The sequence below is a fragment of the Pygocentrus nattereri genome, chromosome 10 (assembly GCF_015220715.1).
Source record: "Pygocentrus nattereri isolate fPygNat1 chromosome 10, fPygNat1.pri, whole genome shotgun sequence".
NCBI classification, from domain to species: domain Eukaryota; kingdom Metazoa; phylum Chordata; class Actinopteri; order Characiformes; family Serrasalmidae; genus Pygocentrus; species Pygocentrus nattereri.
This window is the reverse complement of record NC_051220.1, coordinates 35,885,487-35,912,015: the sequence shown is the minus strand read 5'-3', so window position 1 is coordinate 35,912,015 and position 26,529 is coordinate 35,885,487. Positions and strand designations below refer to the sequence as shown.

The window sequence follows — 26,529 nt, the reverse complement described above, 5'->3', positions numbered from 1 at the left end:
CCTAGTTTTGATCTACTAACAATTTTGCCTTACTCTGTGAGTTGAAGTATAAGGCTGTTTTAAACCTGTCTGGTGAAGGGGGGGAAAGGCTTTCATTTGTTTTTAGAGCTCCGAAGAGTGCTCACGCCATCATCTCGGAGAGATCTTGATGAGCAAATGGTCTGTCTATTATGCTATTCATAGCTGGAGCACTGGTACTCAGGCTTGTCCTTCAGTTTACCCAAGATGACATGTTCCTTTGCAGTGAAGAAAAGGATCTAATCCTTGACATCTTGAGGCATTTAATTATTAACTGCCTTAAATGAACCCTGTCTGAAACACCACTTTGCGTGACCAGGCTCTGGGTGTAGTAAAGCACAGGCTTTCAGACTTGGCATCTGCCCAGCATTTGTATGAGCAAATCTCTGCCATATCAGATTAGGTGAAGATTATTGCACTTCACCAGTTATACATTCATTGCTAGCCATGCATGTTTTAAACTACATCCAAAATGGCTTAGCCACTTAGCTTCTTCACTCAGATGAGATATTAAAAAGTTGACTTAAAATAGAAGATGGCTGAATGAGGGTGCTGCCACTTAAACTCCATACCCTGAATGAATGCTAACTTTGTCTTTATTCTAGAGGTTTAATCAGCCCTGAAATGCCCGCTTCTACTTGAACATGCCCTAAGAAGATAATGTCCGAGTTCGACACAGCCTGACCCACCGTACCAAGTTTAAAACACAAAACTGACTGTAGCCCATCTAATTTCTGAGACTGAATAAAATGCCACATTCTAATAATAGCACCTGCTCCGTTATTATTTTTGTCTTTGTTTTAGTTTTATCATTTGAAAATGCCTGCTGCCTTTGATATTGTGTGAACACTCCCTGACCAATGGATTCAAAATTGCAATGCAGTCTCTTTACATTAAACCTCACTGCAGTGATCTTTCATCTTTATTGCATGTCATACTGGTGTAAATTAAATATTAAATCTTGGCCAATATTTAAGGCAAATTCAGTTGTGCCGCAGGCCAATTTATGCAGTAATGACTTTCTGACGGATCAACAGGGCTGTGCAACCAGAACTCGTTATGTAACGTTTTGCCTGAAAAACTGCATATTAAACAGCTAAGAAGAAGAATTTTACTCCCTAATCATTGAATTTTTCCAGGATTTGGAATATTTGTCTGTGGCAGCGTTATCATAAGGAAAATCATGTAGATTAAACCTGCCTTAATTTACATTAAAAGTAGAGACTGTCTTTTCCTTCTCCTGTAGCTGTCATATATGAGACGCATGTTTTTGTTAGGACAGCAATGATACGTTAATGTATATAGTTTTAATGCCAGCTTTGTAAATCTTAAGTGCTGCCCAAACTGGATGTGAATATTTGGGTCCCGCCAGGTTCTGCCGAGTATTCCGGGCTCTACCTTTCTCACAAAAAGGCGCAAGTTATGATTCAGTTCCCCAAGCTCCAACACCATTGGCTTCACATAAGCTTAGTCTTGTATGCTTCTACTGAGAGATTCTGGACTGAAGCCTTTGTGTCGCTGACTCCTCTGGAGGGAAAATCTGTTGGGTTTTAGAAAAAAAATGGAGTAGTTTGTTTGCAACTGTGGTGACTCACTAGATACAAACTCTGCAAAGACCTGCCCCTCTTCCTTTTGATTTTGTTAAGGCTGCTGGCTGCCATTAACATTGCTGATCGCAAGGGTGTCCTGGAATACATGCTGTGTTGATACACTGTCTGAATACCCTCTGGCCTGTTCTTTATGAAGAGGCTGAATGAGACTCAGGTCATGTTTAATTGTCTGTAGAGTGATTTTGGCTCGAGAGCTTCGTCGTCCGTTATTTATCTGTGATTCCCATGCAGTTCTTAAATGGCTGCTTTCTAAAAGCTTCATTACATGTTTAAAGCCAAGTTATTTACAAAATAACTCATCCAAGGATGAAAAAAAAAACAGATCAAAATCACTTTCTGAATGAATAATAGCCTGAAGCTATTATTCAACTAAATTTGAATAATAAACTAATTAAACTAATTTGGAAAGCAGTTGTTTCTTGCAGAAGGACTTCCTCTGTTATCCAGTCCTCCCAGAGAAGCGTTAAAAACATCATGTATAGAGTCTTTAACTGCCTTCCTTAACTGCCTCTTGACTGAAGGCTGAAGAGGGTTAGGGCCAACTAACCACACTACTTTCCCTCAAATCCATCTGTGCATAGGAATTGTTGCTGTTCTTTTAGTGAGGTTGTTATGATGTGTGCATTCATGTTTTAGCTGAATAGTCCCCAGTAGAATGTAATGAAGTAAACATGAAGAAATAGTTTTAATGCGTTCTTGTGCTGTATATTTTTAGTAGGCATGTCCACAGTTAGGCCGTCACATTTACTTGATTAAAGCCGATTTATTCAATTAAAACTTACGTCCTTTGCGAATTTGCTTAGTAATTAGTTTAAAATCGGAGTGATCAATGGTCTCCTCTAGGCATTGTGAAGCTTTTTGGCTTTACCAAAGAGTTCATTATGAAATGGAAAACATACAACATAGAGAATGCTGCTTAAATGGCTGTTACAAGCTTCAGATGACTTCATATGCCTGTGCTTAAGCAGAGCTGGTCTAAGTAGTGTTAAACTCCGTGGGAAGTAAACAGCACTGCTAGCTTGGAACTAACTGAACACTGAAATTCCCTTAGAAGCAGAATGTTGTCATAGCAGTAGGACTCGGGTTACTTATAAAGTGAAGGTTTCTGCAATACACTCTGCTGTATGATGAAATGCACAGCCACGTGAAAGTGACTAGCAGCACTAAATATTTCTTAAAATGCTTTTAAAGTGGCTTAAAATGAATTGACTTGAATTTGTTGATTCATACATGAAATAATTGATAAATCATTTTAAGTTGTCCTTTCAGTAATACCATTTTGTAGCGTTATAAGAGTTTTGTTGTTCAGTTAAGCCCATTTTTTTGATTTACATTGAATTGACTACTCAAGTAATCATCCAAAAAATTACAGATTACTTAATCATCCAAATATTCACCAAATTACTGAATTACTCCTATAATCAGTAGTGACAGCCCCAGACTATAACATCAGTGTTTCATTTTTCACCTAGTGACTCTGAGGGATCATTTCTAGTGCTATGCACTGCATGGTCTCTCAGACATCCTGTTTGTCTAGAGTATCACTTACATCAGTGGAGAAGTGGAAAACCAACATCTTTCCAGCTCAGCTGTGCTATTGTTGAATTACGGTGGCACATCTCTACACTTAGCTGGGGGAGCCTCTCTGGAGGAGATGCTCTGTTTGTAGATAGTGTTTATAGTCACCTTTCTAATAACAGAATGTTACTCCATAATAACGTGTGAGACGTTATGAGACTAACCCAGACTTAACTGAACTTTCAAGGCTTGTGTTTTAGTGCAGCACTAGAGTTACAGTGCTTATATAATAAAAGTCTGTGTGACACATTTTGAGTAACATGGACCTCCTTACTTGTTAGCTTCGTTAGCCTCGTAGTTCCAGTGCGTAACTAAAGAAGCAAACTTCAGACAGCAGGCATATCCTGGCTCTTTGAATAGGTTTCAGCTAAGGGAGCAATGAGTACTTTAACATTTACAAGGCTGTCTATGTAATCCGCACTCCTGAATCATGTAGGATTTATTTCTATTATTTAACCAAACTGAGGGGAACAGGGCATCTCATAAAAATGGGTGTTTTTGAAAGTTTGCCAAGTTCCAAGTACCCATTGAAGTTATTTTCCGCTATTATGAAATCCATGAATGGGAAGAGACCCTAAAACTGAAACCTGAAACCCACATTAAAATTTGAAAAATATTCTTTTAAATCGCTGATACAATCTGGAAAATTGCATGAATAGTTTGTAAAGTATAATAACACACAAAAACATGTTTTTTTTTCAGCCTGTTTTGGCTTCTGTTCAGATTTCCACAACAAGAGAGGGCTTTTCCTGCAAGTGGCTTCACCTGGAAACGGATTGCCTTTTTATATTGAAGAGTGGGACTTTAACCATTGCCAGACGCTGCATAGAGCCTAATGAGTGTTCCTATTCATTTTTCAGTTTCCAGTCCAGTGAGCTTTCTCCTCCTTTATAATTCCTCTGTCAGCCCAATATGCCCATAGAAATCTCTAGGTAAAAGTGGCTGAGACTTTGATGATGCCTGAATATCTGTTACGAGCTGTAGTTGGTCCTTTAGTCAAGTTTAGTTTAAAAATGAGTAGTATATAGCTTGTTGTGGGGGTATAGAAGTACCAGTGTTGTTTCCCAAGGCTTTATGTTGCTGTAGCTCAGACATTAAAAAAAGCATAATTTTACAGAGGCCCTGAGCAGATGCTTTATTTGAAACTCGGGCGTTATGCATCACTCTGTGTAAACGAAAACAAAGACTTTTTACATTTCTGTGTTTGCCCACTCTCAACCCCAAACAGAAAAGGCCTGATAAATGTTGTGCTTTAGCTGAAACGATGAAGAGATGTGATTGTGATTGCATGTTTTTTGCAGTTTTGGGAGCAGCTTGGGTTCCTCCTGATCTTATGAGTGTAGCTTCGTTCCATGAAAGAAACTGTCATCACTCCTTGGAAACCTTTTTCACTGTTTGTAATAGAACATAATTATATCACACAGGGAGAGAGTAACATGGAAGTAGGCCAGAAATCATTCTGAAGTCTCTTCAGGTTTGACTGTTGTGCCACATGCAATTTACTGACCTCTGGTAATTTTATTTGAAATGGTTGACTGCAGTTTATTGCCAGTAGTTATTTCTGTATCAAGCCAATTATAACACAGTCAGCAGTCCCTGGCATAGGCAACCTAAGCAGTTGCCTAGGGTGGAATTTGGCCAGGGGCGTCACCGGCACATTACATCTTCCAGATGAAATCAAGCCAAAGAGAAAAGGTAATTTGGTATACCCACTGATTTGCAGATGACAAGTTACAGGAGAATATAAAGAGTACCTTACAAGGCAATGCACTATGTGAACCTGCACATCTGTGTTTGTGGTAGTGCCGGTTTTTAAGCAGGTTATAGGGGTTAAAGGATGGTGTTTGGGTTGGGCAGAAAGTAAAAATTTTGCCTTTGACCACAGGTTTTGCATTCTACATAAGTTAGGCTTAATACCAGAGGTGCCCACTCCTGGTCCCAAAGATCCTACTACCCTGTAGAGTTTAGCTCTAACCTTAATTTATCACACCTAAACCAGATAATGAAAGTAAGTGCATCTGAACATGAGAGCCAGGTGAGGTGGGTTTAACTTGTCCAGGGAGGTAGATCTCCAGTACAAGAATTGGTCACCTTTGCTTAATAACATTGAATTTGAACTTTGAGAGTTCTTGTCATATGGTCTGTAGAAAGGACCCAAGGACAAATTCTGAGGAAGTGTTGTGGACTCTGACTACTGCATTCCAGTCGTCCCCTGTCTCTTTTAGATGGGCTGCACCTCCTACAATTCCTGTCCCTTGCTGTTTTTAGAAGGTCATAACTACACAATGCGTTGCCCCTCCCAAAACCATCAACCACGCCAAAGATGAAACATCAATGCCTGTTCCTTGATGACCATTCTGCTGAACAAATGCCATTTAGCTGAGTTAATGATCTACTGCATCATGCATGTACTGCTGAATTAACCGTGGATGTGACCTGTATTCACCATATTCACTGATTAATAGTGTATAACAAACATCTGCTGAGTTACAGTGACATACTGTGAACTGGAATGGTATCGATACTGAGGGCCAGTCATCTGCTTTAGTCACCTCGCCCTTTCCTTGTTATTTACTTTCTCGTTGTGCTTCTTTAACTTCTATTCATAGCTTTGAGCACAATCCTTGCTGTCATCTGGCTCCACACCAGTTCCAGTGCCCACTCTAAAGCCAGAGGCAATACAGCTTCAGCAGCGCTGCTGTATTCTACACTCGTCTCATGCCTCTCAGCTGGCTTTGTGTAATTGAGTGTAGCTGCTTATGCCAGCTTGTTTCAAGAGGATTTGATACAGTTCCAGGTTCTTGGGGTCATTCCACATCAGGTCACTCACAAGCATTTGTCACAGTAGTTCTAAGCAGTACTGCTTAAATTTAGTGGTGCAATATCTGTTTGTATCAAATCAGATTTTCATTGTTATAATGAACTGTCATGAATTTAAAGAAGAAAAATTCCACCCTCAGAGAAAGTTTTGTTTGCTGGTCATGACCAGTCTACCATTGCCTGATTGGCTAAATGCAGTGCACTCTCCACACTCATTTGCATACAGTTGATATCTGCTGAACCTGTTACATGTGGCAAGGCAGATTTTGCCACACCACAATCCATCATCCTCCATGCGATGCTGCAGAGCTCTCCATGGAAATGAATAGGTTAGGGCATCCAGAAGATGCTAGAGATACTCCACTATCTGCCGATATTCATAGATGAGCTTGTCGAAAATTTAGGATTTAAGACTACATCTTCGTCATCATCATCATCATCATAATCATTAACCATTTAGTCCAGCAGTAGTAGTTGGGAGAGCAGAGATGCCAGGGAGCATCCGGATCAGATGCCCGAACCACCTCAACTGGCTCTTCTCAATGCAGAGGAGTAGCGGCTCTACTCTGAGCTCCTCCTGGATGACCGAGCTCCTCCGAGTATCAAGTAGAATGTAGCACACCGCCCTGCAAAGAAAGCTCATTTCCTCTGCCTGTATTCACGATCTCATTCTTTCAGTCATTACCCACAGCTCATGACCATAGGTGAGGGTCGGGATGTAGACCTATAGGTAAACAGAGAGCTTTGCCTTATGGCTCAGTTCCCTCTTCACCACTACAGTCGGTACAGTGACCACATTACTGCTGCCACCTGTTCCAGCTTGTGGCCGATGTCACGATCCCTCTTCCCGTCACTCGTGAACAAGACCCCAAGATACTTAAACTCTCCTCCTGGGGCAAGTCCTCTCCCCTTACCTGGAGTAGGCATGCCATCCTTTTCCGGGCTAGGACCATTTTAAGATTAGGTATTAAGGGATGTAAGACTACATCAAAACTATATTAGGAAAAGTATTCACTCACCCATCCAAATCATTTGAATTCAGGTGTTCCAATCACTTTCACGGCCACAGGTGTATAAAATCAAGCACCTAGGCCTGCAGACTGCTTCTACAAACATTTGTGAAAGACTGGGTTGCTCTCAGGAGCTCAGTGAATTCCTGACCTCAACCTGATAGAATGCCTTTGGTATGAATTAGAGTGGAGACTGCGGGCCAGTCCTTCTCGTCCAACATCTATGTCTGACCTCACAAATGTGCTTCTGGAAGAAGGGTCAAAAATTCCCATAAACACACTCCTAAACCTTGTGGAAAGCCTTCCCAGAAGAATTGAAGCTGTTATAGCTGCAAAGGGTGGGCCAACATCATATTAAATCCTATGGATTAAGAATGGGATGTCACTTAAGTGCGTGTGAAGGCAGACAAGCAAGTACTTTTGGAATTATAGTTTACCTGAATTGCCCTTATGGAGAAGTCTTGTTTCTATATGTTTATAAATGCAGTAAATTGAATAAAATGCAGTCATTTTAACACAGTATTCTAAACATTCTGCTCTTCTAAAGTGCAATAAAGACAAATTTAAACATCTGTCCTGCAGTGATGAATGTTTTTCAAACACATAATTTGCCACTACAAATCTAATTGCATTATCCTTGTGCATCCCTAAAATCCAGCGCTTTTGTAAATATTCCAGTTCCAGATGATGGATCTTCTATTTCACCTCATAACGTTGTGCCTGTAAATTATATCTTGAGCTCTTTTTCTGTCTCACATTTTACTTCCATTCTCCGTGTTTTCACTGCTTTGCTAGCCTGTAAACAGTCTTGTGGTTGTTAACTCACAATGAAGTCAAGATGTTGGAAACTGCGTGAGAACTTGATTAGTTTGTGTCTAGGCATCAGGCTTTAATCCTTTAAAATGGAAACTGATTGTGAACATGAAAAACACCCACTCGGTCCAGATGGTGTTACACTCCCTGATCTCTGTCTGTCTGCTTTAGTGAGCGCAGCAACAGCATCAATAAACAAGAACAGAACTGTCAGGTGTTTAAAACGACAATCTGCTGCCTGAATTCTCTTTCGCTTTTCCTTCTCTGATGTTAAAAAGAACTGACTTGTCCATGCAAATGAAGCTGTGGGTGTAAAAGTTAGTTGTTCAGTGTAGTCTGTTCAGTGGTTGGGTAAACCCCCCCCCCATTTAGTTTGTTTTACCAAACTATCATTTGGATATTGTGGGTGGGTGAGTCAAAGGACCAAACCCCTGATTTTAAACCAATTAAGTGCATTTTATTAGTGAGTAAATGAAAAACATTAGAAACCATTAGCGGTGTGTTTGTCTTGAATGGCTGAGGCCTTGCATAAAACAGTGGTGTTGCCTTTATACCTTATAGCTCCATAATATTTGGTTTTGTCTGAATCCATAGTTTGCATGTTCTCCCCGAGTCTGCGAGCGTGGGTTTTCTCCAGGTTCTCCGGTTTTCCGGTTAGGCCAATTGGACATGCTGCATTTGCCCCTAGGTGTGAGTGTGTGCGTGGTTGTGTGTGTCTGTCTGTCCTGCAATGGCCTGGCGACCTGTCCAGGGTGTATCCTGCCTTCCGCCCAATGACCGCTGGGATAGGCCCCAGCACCGCCCTGTGGGAGAAGCGGTTTAGAAAGTGTGTGTGTGTGTGTGTGTGTGTGTGTGTGTGTGTGTGTGTGTGTGTGTTCATGTATTCGTAGTTATTCTAGTGGCCAATTTATTTTCTTTGGTTTGACTCACAAAATGAAGTTTATGAATGGGTGTCCTTGTGGTTAACTCTAAGAAATTGTTTACGTAGTTTTGTGGCTCTGATATTCTTTTTGTTTACAATCAAAAACATGTTTGTTTACACTATATTTGCACTATATAATGTACAGAGTAACTGAGCTTTACCAGACTTTGTGGCCTATGTTTTCAGCCTCTTTGTCTAAGACACCACCCCAGAGTCCTGTTGTGTACACAGTCTTGTCTCTAGACGGATTTGTTTTTGTCTTTTAATGTCTGTCCATCACGCTCAGCTTTTAAGTAATGTGAAAAGCACGGTTCTTTCCAGGAACAGGCGAGCCATCTTATGTTACAAAATGCACATCAAGTGTTCAGGCTGACCGGGGCTGCACCGAGAGCGGTAAGCGCAAAGGAGGAGGGCTCGCTGTGCTAGTCAGTAACCGCTGGTGTAAACCTGGTCACATTACCATCAAGGAACGTACCTGTTGCCTGGACATTGAGCTGCTGGCTGTTGGCCATATTATTTACCACACGAGTATTCGCATGCCATCATCGTGACTGTCTACATTCCCCCCTCTGCCAACCCGACGTCGGCAAGTGACGTCATTTACTCAACTACAGCATGTCTCCAAACGCAACACCCGAGTGCCTTTATTGCCATATCAGGTGACTTTAACCATGTCGCTATGGCCAAGGCACTACCACACTTCACTCAATATGTGGACTGTCCCACCAGAGAGGAAAGAACACTGGACCTGCTGCATGCTAATGTTAAGGACGCATACAGCAGCTCTCCCCTCCCTCCTCTGGGTAGGTCAGACCACAACTTGGTACACCTCAGCTCCTGTTATGTGCCGCTGGTGAAGAGTCAGCCTGTGACCAAGTGGACAGTGAGTAGATGGTCTGGGGAGACTTATGAGGGATTGCAGGATTGCTTTGAGGCTACTGATTGGTCTGCACTCTGTGAGCCACACAGAGAAGACATCGACGGGCTCACAGAGTGCATCATGGACTACGTTAACTTCTGTGTGGACTCGACTGTCCCAACCAGGACTGTTAAATGTTACCCAAACAACAAGCCGTGGGTAACAAAGGACATTAAGGCTCTCCTCAACAAGAAGAAGAGGGCCTTCAGAGCTGGAGACAGAGTGGAGGTGAGAACGATCCAGAGGGAACTGAGGACCGTTATCAAAGAGGCGAAGGACAAATATAGGAGGAAGCTGGAGTGGAAACTCCAGCAGAACAACATGAGGGAGGTCTGGAATGGAATGAGGACCATCACCATCTTCAGGTCCAGCAACAACGGAGGAGTAGAGGTCAGTGTGGACGGGGCCAACAAGCTAAATCTGTTCTTTAACAGATTTGACATGGCAGGCTCTGTCCACCCCCAGCCTGACTCCTCTGCTGCTGGTCCTCAGCAGCCCATTCCACTCACCCCCCCCCCTCCTGATAGCCTGCACCCCTCAAGTGACAGCCCATCTCATACCTCCATCCCTCCCCCACCCATCACCTCTACAGTGTGTCTCACTGCTGACCAGGTGAGAAGACAACTGAAGAGACTCCACACAAACAAGGCTGCACGCCCTGATGGGGTTCCACCCAGGGTGCTTAAAGCCTGTGCCGCCCAGCTTTGTGGAGTACTTCAACATGTCTTCAACATGAGCCTGTGGCTCCAGATGGTCCCCATGATGTGGAAGACATCCTGCATTGTTCCTGTTCCAAAGACGCCACGACCCAGTGACGCCAAGGACTACAGGCCAGTGGCACTAACGTCTCATGTCATGAAGACCATGGAGAGGCTCATCTTGGATCAGCTCCGACCCGTAGTCCAGCCTTTTCTAGATCCCCTCCAGTTTGCCGATCAGCCCCGCCTGGGAGTTGAAGACGCCATCATGCTCAACCTGCTCAACCGTGTATATGCTCACCTGGATAAGCCAGCCAGCTCTGTGAGGGTCATGTTTTTTTACTTTTTCAGTGCATTTAACACTGTCTGGCCTGCTCTTCTGGGTGATAAGCTAACAGTGATGCAAGTAGATGCCCCCCTCGTGTCCTGGATTGTTGACTACTAGACTGGCAGACCACAGTATGTACGCCTGCAGCACCGTGTGTCGGACAGAGTGGTCAGCAACACTGGAGTTCCACAAGGAATTGTCCTCTCCCTTCCTCTTCACCCTCTACACCACAGACTTCAGCTACTGTACAGAGACTTGCCACCTTCAGAAGTTTTATGATGAATGCAATAGTTGGATGTATCAGCAAGGGTGAAGAGGATGAGTACAGGGCGACGGTGAAGGACTTTGTCGCATGGTGCAAGCAGAATCACCTGCAGCTCAATGTGACAAAGACAAAGGAACTGGTGGTGGACCTGAGGAGGGACAAGGCATCGGTGACCCCTGTGTCCATCAGCGGGGTCTTTGTGGACACAGTGGATTGATTACAAATATATCTGGGTGTATATATTGACAATAAACTGGATTGGGCTAAGAACACTGACGCCCTCTACAGGAAGGGCCAAAGTTGTCTCTATTTTCTGAGGCACCTGAGGTCCTTCAACATCTGCTGGACTATGCTCAGGATCTTCTATGAGTCTGTGGTGGTGAGTGCTATCCTCTATGCTGTTGCATGCTGGGGAAGCAGGCTGAGGGTGGCAGATGCCAACAGACTCAACAAATTGATCCGCAAGGCTGGTAATGTTGTGGGTGTGGAGCTGGACTCGCTGACGGCCGTGTCGGAGAGGAGGACGCTGTCTAAGCTGCAGGTCATTATGGACAATGGCTCCCACCCACTCTACGACACTGTGATGAGACACAGGAGCTCATTCAGTGCAAGGCTCATCGTACCAAAATGCACCACAGGGCGCCACAGGAAGGCATTCATACCTGTGGCCATCAAACTCTATAACTTCTCCCTCGGTGTGTGATTCACAAAACTCAATACGAAACTGTTCATATGTGCAATAACAACAATTGTGTGTGCAATAACTCAGAGGGACACTAACTTAGAGGGACACTAAATAGTTGAACTGCTTTATACCAGATGTTTCATATTTATTATCACAATCACCGCCACTTTACTGTATTCATAAGTACTTAAATCTCATGTACATACTGCAAATTTCTCTATATGGTTTTAAATTATTAAAGTGTTTATTCTTTTATATAAATGGCTGCAGCTGTAACAACTGCAATTTTCCCCATGGGATCAATAAAAGGAATCTGAATCTGAAGATCATAAAATGCCTGCCTGAAATGATTTATCCAGAAAAGCATTTTTGCAAAAGTAATATTGCAGAGTTGCTGAATGGATCTACTGATAGATATGTAAGTAACCCTACAGTAGTTGAAATAAATACAATAAACCCTTAAAATAAATAAATAAGTGTGTGTGTGTGTGTGTGTGTGTATGTGTATATATATATATATATATATATATATATATATATATATACACACTCAATGTAAACAATGTAAAACAGTGGCAAAAGTTAACAATGTAAATGTTCCCTCAAAGGTGCAACAGTGGTTTTAAGGTCCAGTTGTGAACCTTAAATAAGTTTTTCCAGTGGAAAAGTACATATTTGTACCTTTTCATAACCGAATGTTTTAAAACGGAACAATGAAATAAAAAGCCTGGAGGCGAGACGGGGTGTGTGGAGCTTGGATAATATAATTTCAGTGGGGTTAGTTATGTTCCCCGACTAAAGGTTCTGAGATGAACCTTTTGATGTTCCACCCCAGTGATAAGAAGGGTCCTGCCCCTGTGGCAGTTTTACTGCCTTTATTTCTGAGTGTGTATTGTCAATCTCCAAAAAGCAACTTTACAGAAGAAGGAAGAATGTTCTTATCTTTCAATGGAGCAGATCATTTTGGACCATTTCTGTCGATCTGCTCAAAATGAAATTTTAACAGGGCCGCTGGCGAACTGTACAAGTAACGTAAAATAAATAAGACACAAACGGAATACAGGGCTTGATTCCGGCAGTAATGTTATGTCCCCAATAGTCAATGGTACATACATAAGCAAGCATATTGGTGTAGGTATACAGTAGCTTATTATTCTGGATCAAGCTCCATATTTAGCAACTGAAGTCAGTATTTATTTTTTTATTTGCAAAACCGTAAACAGAATTGAACAGTATCTAGATAAACCTCTGTTTATATGGGTTTCCAGCCCTGGAGGGACCTGTGCATGTTAGCATCTAGCAACAGGAATGGGACTAGACATTTCTCGTCTAATTTTCTCAAGTCATTTGTCTTATATGTGAGTCCCGTCATCTAGGACCGTCAAACGCTGCTAGAATTTGGTAAATATTACTCATTCATGCTCTCAGTGCCTGGCTCAGCAGCCCCACCAGACAGCATTGTCAGAAGCAGGCTGTGTGAGCGGTGTGTGTAAGCAAGGCAGTTGGTCTGGCTGTGTGGGGTTCCTTCCATATTGCTCTCTTATATTGACTCCCTCAGTAAACAAACTGGAGTACCTCAGACTGCAACTGGCTACACAGACGGACGGCTGTTTTAGCTTTTCACTCTAAACACAGCACAAAAGATAACGTCCATGTTCCTTAACGTATTTTACACTGTGTGCATGTTGTTAGCTGCGCTTACTTGTGGCATATCGATATAGGGGTAAGAACTAAAACCTTAAGGATGTTAACCTGTATACTGCCTATAACTCTCGCTGTAATCTAAATTACAATTTAGACTTATTTTGCAAGCAATTTTGGACCATTTCTTTTGGTCTTTTCATCATGAAATTTACACACAATGCAAAGGCCAACAGGCATTTTTCTTGTTTATGACAATGTCAAAAACTGAAACGATAAACATGGAGGTGCAAGATTTTGTTCTGACAGTAGAGATATACACACGCCACACATGGACCTGTCATACGGATTCATAATAAAGTATTGCCTTTGTGGAAACAGTTTGGGCACGGCCCCTTCTTTTTCCAGCATGACTGCCCACCAGTGCGTAAAGACGTGGATGAGCGAGTTTGGTGTGGAAGAACTTGACTGGCCTGCACAGAGTCCTAACCTCAACCTGATAGAACACCTTTGGGATGAACTAGAGTGGAGACTGAGTCGGGCCTTCTCATCCAACATCAGTGTATGACCTCACAAATGTGCTTCTGGAAGAATGGTCAAAAATTCCCATAAACACACTCCTAACCCTTGTGGAAAGCCTTCCCAGAAGAGTTGAAACTGTTATAGCTGCAAAGGTGGGCCGACATCATATTAAACCCTATGGATTAAGAATGGGATTGCACTCAATTTCATATGTGTATGAAGGCAGACGAGCAAGTACTTTTGGCTGTGTGTGTGTGTGTGTGTGTGTGTGTGTGTGTATTATTTTTATATATGTTTTATACATACATAAAACACACACACACACACACACACACACACATATATATAATTCTTTGTAGTACTGTGTAGAAGCAATGTTAAAATCCTGACCTGACATGGTTTTGCTAGTGACACAGTTGTATTTTTATCAACCTGTCCCAGTGACCGATCTAGATCTGACCGCTGCAGTGCCTTAACTGGACGACTGCTTAGCTGGTCACTTGATGCTCTTGGAAAGACTGGAAAGATTCAAATAACTTCTGCAACAGTTGCCATGGTAACACCACCCCCCAACCCCAATATACCACATTCTCTTCTGTGGGTAGTTTTTATCTCCATGACAACTGAAACACTCCGAAATCCCAGTTTAGTACTGGAACACTAGCGTGAGACACACTGCAGGGGCTGGGAAGACGATTGCTAGGTGGCGTGACTAGAAGATTCTAGGAATGGAAATGGTGGCATTTGGTAGCATAGAGGGTTGTTAATGAAGTCAGTGAATGTGTTTTGAAGGTTTGCCTCACAGATTGAGTCCTTTATTTTCTATTATTTGTCACCTTTTAGGACTGTATTGCAGCACCCACAGGACAGCACTGGAGGTGCTCTGAGCACCACTGATATATTGATCAGTGCTGAGGAGGAAAGGGGAAAAATGAAGTCTCAAATTGCCCATCTCTAATGGCCTCAGCATGATGCTGCTGTCCATCTTCACTAGAGTTAAGCACTCACTCTGCCCCTCCTGCACGTAATGACCTGAAGGGTCCATTCTGCAGAAAAACAAAGAGCAGTATGACTAGTAGGGTAATTCACAGTACTGAGCCCATCAATAACGATCAGTAATTATATTGATGGTGACAATATTAGTTACGTAAGATTCTGCAGTGTAAAAGATTTGTTATGTGATCTCTGTGCACCTGCCTGTTCATTCAGTCAGTGAATAAGGTGCTGTACAGGAATCTGACAGCTTTCTCCGTTTTCTGCTCTCTTTAAAGCTCACTGAAGCACAGAATTCCAGGAAACCCTATCTGTGCTCAGTCCTGCATAGTGTAGTACACAAGCAGTCACGTGATATATGTAGGCTATATACGCACACATGCACAAGGACAGTATTCCAAATATTGAAGTCATGGCTTATTGTAAGCTCAGTGTACCAGATCTGATTCAAGGTCAAGTGTGTGTGTGTGTGTGTGTGTGTGTGTGTGTGTGTGTGTGTGTGTGTGTGTGTGTGTGCACGCATATATGTATATGTATGGTACACAAACCACGCATGGATCCCATCACATGGATTCATTGAATTCCATAAGCAGCACTTGTTTTACCCTAATAAAGTACTGTCTAGCCACAAAGGTGTTGGTTGACACCAAAAATACAAGTAAACCTGGGCTTCCTCCTGGAGATGTTTGGGAATGTGATAAATTGCGAGACGTGTTTTTCTTTGGGCAGTAACTATATGTGTATTGTATATGTTAGACTGCTGTAAACATAAAAAACATGCCATATTATCCAAGCAGGATGGTGAAGAAGAAACTAAGTAATATGAAAAGTAACAAGGACAACTGAGCTATGACAACAGTGCTTCATCATCCCATTACTGATTCTAGCAAGCTTATGATGATCATTATATTTAATGGGTCTCTCATGCCTCCATCAATATATTGATTGGATCCATTACAGCAGTCTTGATGGAGTCAGACTGGGCAATGTGTCAGGAGGCAATTCTGACAAGGCTGCTTTTCTTTTTGTACAACAAGCACCATATCTGGAATTCCCAGGAACCTTTATTCTGTACTGCAAGGAAAATTCCCATAAGCCTTACAACAAGCAGGCAGAAGTGAATAGTTACATATGCAGGGTATCCCAGAAAATTGACAATTTTAGATGTGAATATCTGAGTAACTACACGTCCTAGGCAAACAAATTTAAATAGGCTTTGTGTAGAACAATACAATATTTATTTATCAAAATTCAAACAAGATATTCAGAGGAATGCAGATTTTATAACCAGTTTCACTTGAACGAGCCAAAGTGTCGTACGAGGAATCTGGGTTTCCAGAGATGCTCTTCTTACAGACTTTCTGGGGCTTCGCACAAATGTTTCACGAACCTGACTGATGTTATGTTTCGATACGGGTGGTCATAAGTTAACTTTGCCCTGCACAGACAGCCTTTCTCTTTGAATTTTTTGTGCACATTTTTTAAAGTTTTTTTTTTTATATGTCCAAATCTGTTTTCCAGTTGGTGGATTTTCTTGAAAATGCACACCGCGCCCTCTTGTTTGACTGTGTTTGAGCATATTCTAACACACAAAATGGCTTTTCATCTCTAGTGAATGCCATTCTTCAAGTGTGTGTGTGTGTGTGTGTGTGTGTGTGTGTGTGTGTGTGTGTGTGTGTGTGTGTGTGTGTGTGTGTGTGTGTGTGTAAGTAACCTCATATCTCCAAAATAGTAATTTTACAGGAGAAGGTAAAAACGTTCTTTACTTTTAATGTAAGTCAATGGAACCAATTTTTTTTCCAAGTGATTTTGGGTCATTTTTGGTCCATTGATCACAAAATTTATGCACAATGTTGAAAAAGTAACAGGCATTTTCAAATTATGTCAAAACCTGAAAATCAACAAATATGGAGATGCAAGATTTTGTGTGTGTGTGTGTGTGTGTGTGTGTGTGTGTGTGTGTGTGTATATATATATATATATATATATATATATATATATATATATATATATATATATATATATATATATATAAGAGGATTTATAAGTGTTTTTTTAAGCAGGTCTCTCTATCATGATTTTCACACAGTATAAAGGACAGCTGCCATGTTCAAACAAAAACGGAGATACTTGTTTTTGTTTCCTTTTTTAGGGTTTTTTGGGATACACTTTGGATATAATAAAGCATATGCTTTATTGAACATTATTAAAACATGTTTTCTGAAATTCGCACATTTCTGCCGTCATGCCTTTTTTGTTTGTGTTTATGTATTTATTTATTTATTTTTAATCTCTTTCAGTGTAGAATCTGTGTTATTCCACACACCATAAAGTTCTTTGAGAACTGTTTGGATTAATGAGGTGGAGCATGGAAAGCCCGGCATCATCCACAATAATGTGATTATTGTAAGCTGCACCCAGGTGTGCAGGAATAACTGGATTGCGATGTAACTCTCATTAGATCAGATAACGGTGTTAAAAGGTGGAGCAAAACCATACAAAGACTTCAGCCTTGCCTCACTGAGAGAACTTTGTTTATACATGGGCTACTTGCTTCCCAGAGTTCCTGATGGTTGTTAGACTTACTAACTGACGCTAAAAATAACGCTGAAGCTAAAACCAACTAAAGCTGAAGTTAAAACACAGTGGATTGTGTATTTTTTTTATTTATTTTCTTTTTCCCCATAGCTGTCCATTCCTGGCAAACACACTGACGCCAGCCATCCCTGTGATCGGTGGCGTACTGTTCTTCTTCGTGTTGGGGACGTTACTCAGGACCAGCTTCAGTGACCCCGGGGTGCTGCCCAGAGCCACTCCAGAAGAGGCTGCAGACCTGGAGAGACAGATAGGTTGGTCTGCTCTCTTTTTCTAATCACTCTTCTATACAGGTTTTCTTCCAATTGCATCAAACTTCTTTCTTCTTCATCATTTCTTTAGTTAAGTTTAATTTTTTAAATTTGTTTGGCTTCATTTAGTGAAATTCTCATGATTGTAATAACAGTAAACTCTTGTAATAAAACTTTATAACATAGCATTATGTGAGCATCTATAATTATGTCAATGTGGAAATTGGGCACAGTTTTGTTTGGCGATTCTGTGTTTATATGCGAATTCACAAGATTCACCGCAATTCCATGGAAATCGAGTCCATAAGCCGTATCTCTCCTGCCCTCCATAAGCCTCCGCTTGTGTCTTGTCTCTGTGCCGCTGTTGCTGTACTATTTTTATTTGATGTGTCAGGTTTGGTTATGTGTCAGAGGGTTTTGCCTTCTCATTACATTCTTCTGCACGCCCAGCTTTGGCACAATGTCCGTTTTCTGTCTGAAGCGTGTCGTTTGTCAAGATGCCGAGTCCACACCCTCTCCTCTGACCTAGATAGTACGAGGTGAAATGAGGTTAATCTTTTGGCTCCTCCGAGGTGGAAGTGCTTACAGCAGCCACTCAGCCTCTGGACAAAATGCTAATTTTTCAGTTATACTGCTTAGTGATGAAATTATAATTCCTGTCCAGAACTCAAAGAAATGAAGACACACCTGGCCAAAAATCAAACCTTTTTCTCTGTTATAAAACAAACTACAAGGAAATAAAGAAAATCCACATTTATTATTAATAAAAGCTGCTCTGGGTAGAGGTAGATTTAGCCTTGCATTTTTGCACTGTTTATTGTGATTATAAATCACTTGTGTAGTGTCCCTTAAGTGGTGGTGACATGTCTGTGTGTCGTGCCGCTACGAGTGGATCAGACAGCAGTGCTGCTGGAGCTTTTAAGCACTCACTGACCACACTTGCCCTGCTGGTCCACCTTGTAAATGTAAAGTCAGAGACGATAGGTCATCTGTTGCTGCACAGTTTGTTTTGGTTGCCCTCTAGTCCTTCATCAGTCACAGGATGTTGCCCACAGGATGCTGGATATTTTTGATTGGTGGACTATTCTCAGTCCAGCAGTGATGCTAAGGTGTTTAAAAACTGCAGCAGCACTGCTGTGTGTGATCCACTCAGACCAGCACAACACACACTAACACACCACCACCACATCAGTGTTACTGGAGTCCTGTCCATTGAAGAACAGGGTGAAAGGGGGCTAACAAAGTATACAGAGAGACCGATACACTACAAGCTGAATTTGTAGAACAATGTGCACCTATATGGTAAATGGAGCTGATCAAATGGTCAAAGAGTGTAGATACAAGGAGGTGGACTTTCTCGACTTCATTCTATTAGGCCTAAGCCGTTCTTTGGGCAGGTGTCTAAGCTAAAAGACTAATGCTGACCGCCAGAGGCAGTGTCCTTAAATGGTGTGTAGCTCTCATTCAGTGAGGAGCTCTTTTTCTGTGCAACAGAGAGAAAGAGCAGACAGTGGCTTTGTACAGGAATGACCTACATTACAAAGAGTCCCCACTGTCTGTCCTAGCATGGAGCCAGAAAGCCTGCTTGTTTGCCCTGAATAATGCTGTTTAGCTGTTCTTACTCAGCGTATTGGCTCCATAGCAAGAACACTACGGTCGAATGTTTAGAGCTACTGTTGTAGCTGCACGTAAGGAATCTCAAGTATCTGCTGATCTGGAGTGGCAGTGACAATAATATGCTGTAATTGCTGCGTATTTGTATTCATGTGGATGTTGAATGCTTTGTGTTCCATTTTAGATTAAATTAATGTAACTTTATGTAACTGAATTACCGTTCTAGACTGAGTGCTTCTGACACTGATGCTATACCTGCAAACACAAGTGGTTGTTGAGGCAATGTCAGACGTAATCAGGGAAACGGAGCAAGGTGAAAGCTTGTGACTTTCGAAATGGTTTGCTGCACACTGAGCAGGATTGGTGGTTATAGTATTATTATTTTTTTGGTTAACCTGTGCTGTTTTCTGTATCGGATGTAGTTTTGTGCGAGGGCTGTAGTTAATTAGCGTGTGCAAAAAAGTGCCATGATGCCACACTTGACGCCACCCCTTTCGGTTTTTGATACCAAATCATAAATATCATGTAGGCCTTTTTTTTTTTTTCTGATTTTGAAAAAGTGACCTCATTGTTCTGACAGTGCATTGTCTATTTTTTGCCTCTTAGGTTTGGATAAAACAAGAGTTTATCTAATCACATTTGTCATAGAGGTGCAACAAAGAATGGATTTTTTGTGGGTTTTGAGTAGAAACCACATGGTCTTCAAGTGCTCCTGTGGGTTAGCTTGTACGTATTTGGGTTATTTGGGTTATTTCAATAAACATGACAAATACTCAACATAACTTTAAAATTTCAAATGATTAAAACGTGATATTTCCTCTTTTTGGCTTTTTTTTTCATATATGAACAGTTCTGCTTGGATAACTAGAAATCAGCTTGAATGTTTTAATTGATTTTAAGTTGATTTAAATTAATAACATTTTACAGTTTATCATACGACTTTGCACTTTTGTTTTCACAGTAACAGTACAGCATATTGCAGGTTTATCACTCTAACCTACACATTTGACACTCATGGTTTTTCTTTTGACTTGTGCCACGTGTTGTTTTGGTTCACTTCCTTACAGTTTATGAAAGTCATAAAAAGGAATAGGTTTAGCAGTCAAAAGTAATACAAACTATATTTTTCTATTTAAAAAATATTGGTAATGAGAAATGTAAGTATGTGGACATATTGACAGTGATATAGTGATAGTACTAGAAAAAATGCTCAAAAAAATATTAAAAAGTTTTTGATGTACCGTATAGAGCTTAACTGATCTACTAAATAATATGAGCACTGTTCCTGTGACGCTGAAATATTTATGTAAATGTTTTGTGGTGGTTTTGTGGTACCGTGACCCATTAATGACCCGTTAGGTGGTTGGGATAGTGTAGTGATTGACACTTCTGCCTTCTACACTGTAGACTGGGGTTCAATCCCCCACCTGGACAAACACCCTACACTATACCAATAAGAGTCCTTGGGCAAGACTCCTAACACCACCTTGGCCTACCTGTGTAAAAATAATCAAATTGTAAGTCGCTCTGGATAAGAGGGTCAGCCAAATGCTATCAATGTAAATGTAATGAATGTGGTACCCATTTATGAGTACTGCATTAGGGGGAATAGATTTCAACTAAATTTTCATTTTGACACTTTGTGTTGCACAAAAACTTTTCTAAGTAATGAATTGAAAAGGCGCAAACTTGCACTGGCTTGACGTTTGTCTGGATAAATGATTAAATTCTGTGACATCTGCTCTGAAATAGCGGCCACTCACTCCTGTGATGTGATAATGTTAGTGATGTATTTCTTCCTGTAGGCTAGTAAAGTATTTGAGTGGTTTGAACATGAGAGCTTACTTTTAGATGCTAAAGTTGAAGTGCTTCTGTTTTAAAAATATGTAGTTGTAATTCCACTGGGGATTTTTTTTCCAGACTTTCTGCATATTTCCATGGTTAAGATGTGATTGTTATTCAGAATGATTTGATGTGAAATGTTCTTTCTAGAGAAATCCAGTTAGAATTGTTCACAGTGGTGGTGATTTTAGATCTCAGAGGAAGTACTTGAAATGATTTATGGATGTGTTGCCTTATACCTGAGACACTTCTTAAAATAGTTTTTTTGATCGTTTTTAGTTTTAAATATACTGAGTAGGGAGTTACATGCAGGGTACTTTAAGGCAAAATAGTCTCCTTTTCAGAGTTATCATGATTTTGCAATATTACATATAAAACCAATAAACTAAATATAAAAAAAGAATAGTAGGGAAAATGTCTTTTTTTGTTTGTTTGTTTGTTTGTTTGTTTTTGTTTTGTAGACATGGTCAGCTATCACCACCCCTGTAAGTAGTTCTCCAGGGAGAATCACTTGAAAGAGGCCCTGAATATTCTGTAATAACTCTCACTAGGGTGAAGCAATCTGAACGAAACTACATGTAAAGTGCTCCTGAGTATATAAAGCTTCGAACAAGCCGGGATGTCACGACGTTTAACCTCTGTTTGCAACGTCCAGCCACAGACCCCTGTACCCCTTCATGTGTCCATCAGCTACATGTGATGCTATCAGTTACACATACAGTACGTTTTTTTTTTTCTTTTTCTTTTTCTTTCCCCCAAATTTCTTCATCATAACAGGAGTTACAGAAGAATATTCTTCCGAGTGAATCCCCCTGTAGCCAGAGCAGGTTTATCTATAATGAACCGTTTCAGACCATTCTGAACGACCGTTTTCATCTCAAAATTCAATTATGCACAACATTTTGGAGGAATTCCCCTTTAAATTGGAGATGTATAAATAAAAGAATAGAGTGTGGTATTGTGCTGTCTCTTGTGGCCTTGTTGTCGGGGTGTTGAGTGGTTTTGTTCTCTGTAGCTTGCGGTTGAGCTGGGTTGCTGTCCTGACCATGGCCGCCCCGATTGCAGCATTTTAGGAGGATTTTCCAGTCTATGTTCCAGAGGAAGTTGGCAGGATAGGTGCTAATAGTAACAGGATGTGTTGTGTAGGATCGCGCAGCAGGTCACAGTGTGTTGGTTTGGTCACACTTAGGAAACAGGATGTTGCTGTATGGTGTCTTTTTTTTTGGCTAGCTTTACATTCTTGCACATCCAGTATGACACTACTCTGTCTACTCTGCTTGGAAAAGTGTACTCCCTGAAACATACGGCCAGTACACAAGCCAAATGCCTGCAGAATACATTTTTGAACATTCGTATAAATGCAGGAAAAAGCACATCACGTTACTGCTGAGAGGCGGTCGAGGAAGCAAACCTGCATTTATTTGATTATGTGTGTATACTTGCCACTGTACATTTCATTTGAGAAATCATAAAAGGTGAAGTTTTTGCTGTTTTGTTTTTTGCATCCCAAATTTATCGTTTTTGCGACTCAAGACGTCTTTTCTTGGCTAAGCTCTTGAAAAATAATTCAGTTACTAGACCTTATTCAGACGAGTGATGCAGCAGGAGAAGATAAGCACACATTGTGTAAATCTCTCTGAAGGGTCTATATGGGACAGGTAGTGCTAAATTCCTCTGTGTTTGCTAAGTCTGCCAGATAACATCAATAATAATAATATTAATAATAATAATTTGTGTTGGGTGGTACTCTGCAGCTGACTCTTCAGTGTCTCAGCACCTCATTTAGTATTTTCTATTGCTACATTACAGCTGTGTAGAGAACACACAAAGCTTGAATGTGGCTTGAATTCACGCAGAGAGAGGAAGTCTTTGAGATATACAGACAAATGCTAATGGTCAGCTAACATTACTGTCTTTACTGGTCTTTGTTTTCACCTCATATCTATCAGCTTGACAACAGTGAGTTTGAAAAGAGATAATGTTGAATTAAATTTAAATGCATATAGTGTAAAAATGATCTGACGCTGTTTATATGCATTCTATATGCATATCAACATGCATATATATGCATGAATTATATGCATCACAAATATATTTAAAAGCGCACAAATAAGTACATTAAACTGAGCAAAAAGAGTAAAATAAGTCTTCTTTAAATTCTGTTCCATGCCAAATTAGAGAAATTGACATTTCACATAGTCTAGGTCAAGATTTCTGTGACCCACAGGTGGGCCATGAAGCACCCTCTGGTGGTCCTCAGGCCAATCCTGAGGGGATGCCAGTGGTTTGTACTGGGCCGACGATGGCACTTTGTCATAAAAATAAAGAAGAATTGACTTAACAATAAAAAAGATCCGTAAGATGTTTTCGAACGATAAACAACATTAATACGAGGCCCACAAAAAAAAGACAAGAGAACCCCTGGTTCTAGGCTATTATGAGGTGTATATTGTAGCAACCATTTGGTCTAACTCAACGGTCTAACTCAAGTCCAACTTAAGTCTTTGAATAACAACAAATTGCGACAATTTACTGAAGGGCAGCATTTGTAAGGCTACCTACAAACACACCTACATAAGCCTTTCATAGCAAATGCCATAAACCTACATACATATTTATAAAGGCTAATTCCAACAGGCATCAGTTGCCATAAAAGCAGGTTTTGTCACCTCAGCCAATGTTATGACAACTTATCTTAGTTATCATGAAAGGCTAATGTAGCATTATAAAAGCTCCAGTAAGTACCAACACATCTGTCTTGCTTGTGGAAATATTCACAGGATGCTGCCCACAGGACACTGCCCACTGGATGTTTTTGGTTGGTGGACTATTCTCAGTCCAGCAGTGACACTGAGGTGTTTAAAAACTCCAGCAGCACTGCTGTGTCTGATCCACTCAGACCAGCACAGCACACACTAACACACCACCACGTCAGTTTTGCTGCAGTGCTGAGAATGATCCACCACCCAAATAGTACCTGCTCTGTGAGGGTCCATGGGGGTCCTGACCACTGAAGAACAGGGTAAAATGGGGTAACAAAGTATCAGAGAAACAGATGGACTACAGTCTGTAACTGTAGAACTACAAAGTGCATCTATATAGTAGGTGGAGCTGATAAAATGGACAGTGGGTGTCATAATGTTATGCCTGATCAGTGTACATACTGGAAAGCATATTGTCACTTATTTGTCACAAGAATATACCATCTTTTTACTCACCCCAGTTCAGTTGTACCGTGAAAGATGTGCTGACACACCTTGTATTCCTCCAGTGTGGGGTCTATCTCTGTTACATGCAGCCTGTGGGCAGAATTAGGACGGTCTGTGCTCAGCTCTTTCAGTTTACAGCTGGAATCACTTTCTAATGCACACCAGAGCCTTAGGATAACAGTGTGCAGACAGACAGTCCTGGCTGTCCATAAGTATGAGTAGCACAGAATTCCATATTGTAATTCCATTGCTACATACTGTTGTTGTTATGCCTTGTAATATATTAAAAACATTGACGAATGCTCGATATGACCTCTTAAAAATTGGCCGTGACCAACGTTATTTATATTTGTTGGATCACGCGAGTGCCCTCATTCATCACAGCACCCACAGAAACCCTCATCTGGAATGTCTGAGCTCAGTCACAGCTCACAGTGCACAAGACATCATCTGAGGGCTGATTTGAATATTATAGCCTTTTTCAGTACTGCAGAGACCAGTATTGAGATGATTAACAGATGATTTACCCTAGTACAAGTGGCAGTTGACAGATGGAAAATGTAAGTTATGTAAATTTTACATACAAATGATGTCAAACGGATGAAATTAAGGAGGCAGTTTCTGGCCATTACATTCTGAACTATTCACTTAATAACGCTAATGTTGCTTGTGAGGGAAAGCACAGTGAATTGTCACCTAGTGGGACATCAGTCTTATTTGTAGCTGCCAACCTCGGTTTATTGTTGGCAGCATATTCCATATTTTTGAAAAAATAGTATGAAAAAATACAGGGAGATTCACTCGAAAGAGGCCCCAAATACTCTAATAACTCTCGCTAGGATGAAGCAATCTGAACGAAACAACATGCAATGTGCTCCTCAGTATATGGACTATTTGGAGCTGCGAACAAGTCGGGATACCCCTGCATTGGAGCGATGCGGTAGCGCCGGACAGCCGCCACGACATTTAACCTCTGTTTAACCACCCAAATTCCGGGTGCATACCCCCGTACCCCTTCATGTGTCTGGCAGAAAAGGGAGATCACGTCCAGCATCGCATGTAATGCAATCGATTACACACACATCAAGCTGTGTAGTGTATTTTTGGTTCAGATTGCTTCATATTCAGGGCCTCTTCCAAGTGATTGGCTGCCCTGTATTTAGAAAGCAGTCCAGGATGAAACACTCCTTGTAACTGATGTTGGCTGAATGAGCAGATATCTGTGCTGTTTTTTGTGACAAAAAATTGAAAATGTAAATGTTTAACTCGTCTGTATGTATATGTGTGTGTGTGTGTGTGTGTGTGTGTGTGTGTGTGTGTATGTATGTATGTATGTGTGTGTATATGTATATATATATATATATATATATATATATATATATATATATTATATTATATTTTCCCCCATGGTATGGAGCTTTATGCTTTCTCCCAGGTCACATGTGACTCCAGTCCTCATGGGCCAAAACACTGCAGACTTTAGCTCGCTGCCTCATTAAACACACCTGATTCAACTCATTTACTAATTAGCAAGGCCTTCATGAGCTGAACTCAGAGCTTTAGATGAGGGTAAACATCTGCAGCCCTTTAGCCCTGAAGGTTCCCAGTTTGACATGCCGGACCCCGGCTGTAATTCTAATTTTCCAAATGTTCAGTCGTGTTTCTTATAACGCCGGTCTTGCTGTGCATGGTGTTTGAGAAAAGGTTTGGTTTGCTGTTCTTTGATTATTGTTTAGTTTCTTTTCAGCAAATTGTTTTGCGCAATGTTCTCTCCCTTCTGCTCTGTCTTCATCTTCACTTGAAGGCTGAAAGCATGGCATTAGTTTGACAGATGGGGGAGAAAGTGAAAAGGAGATCTCGAGTAGAGGGAAGCGAATAGAGCTGTGACAGTAATTGTACAGCAAGTAAAACGCAGCAGACCGAAGAAGACAAAAGGAAGTGCTGGCTTGTCTTTGTCTAATTCAGTGACAGTCTGTGCAAGGATTTCCTCTGTGGCTGTGTTTTGCCCGTGGCTGCTCATCAGTCTCATTAGCCTAGTTTATAGCCTTTCTGCACTGGGGAGTGACAGCAGTACAGCATCAGTCCGGTTTTCTGTTCGTGTTGACTTTAGGCCCAAATGTGTTGTCCTGAGCACTGAAAGTCTTATTCCTATGCTGTAACATGGTAAACAGTTCAGTTCTCTAGCTTTCACTTTCA

At 41.1% G+C, this 26,529-nt stretch overlaps 1 protein-coding gene across 4 annotated transcripts in view; it reads left to right on the top strand.

Moving 5' to 3' along the window:
- The window catches only part of LOC108423446 (zinc finger DHHC-type palmitoyltransferase 14), a 71,621-nt gene that overhangs the window by 4,634 nt on the left and 40,458 nt on the right, over positions 1-26,529 (top strand). For all 4 annotated transcript variants that reach the window (XM_017690740.2, XM_017690738.2, XM_017690739.2 and 1 more), the window contains one exon: positions 17,511-17,671. In XM_017690740.2, the coding sequence (XP_017546229.1) occupies positions 17,511-17,671 (161 nt within the window). The remainder of the gene's footprint in view (positions 1-17,510; positions 17,672-26,529) is intronic.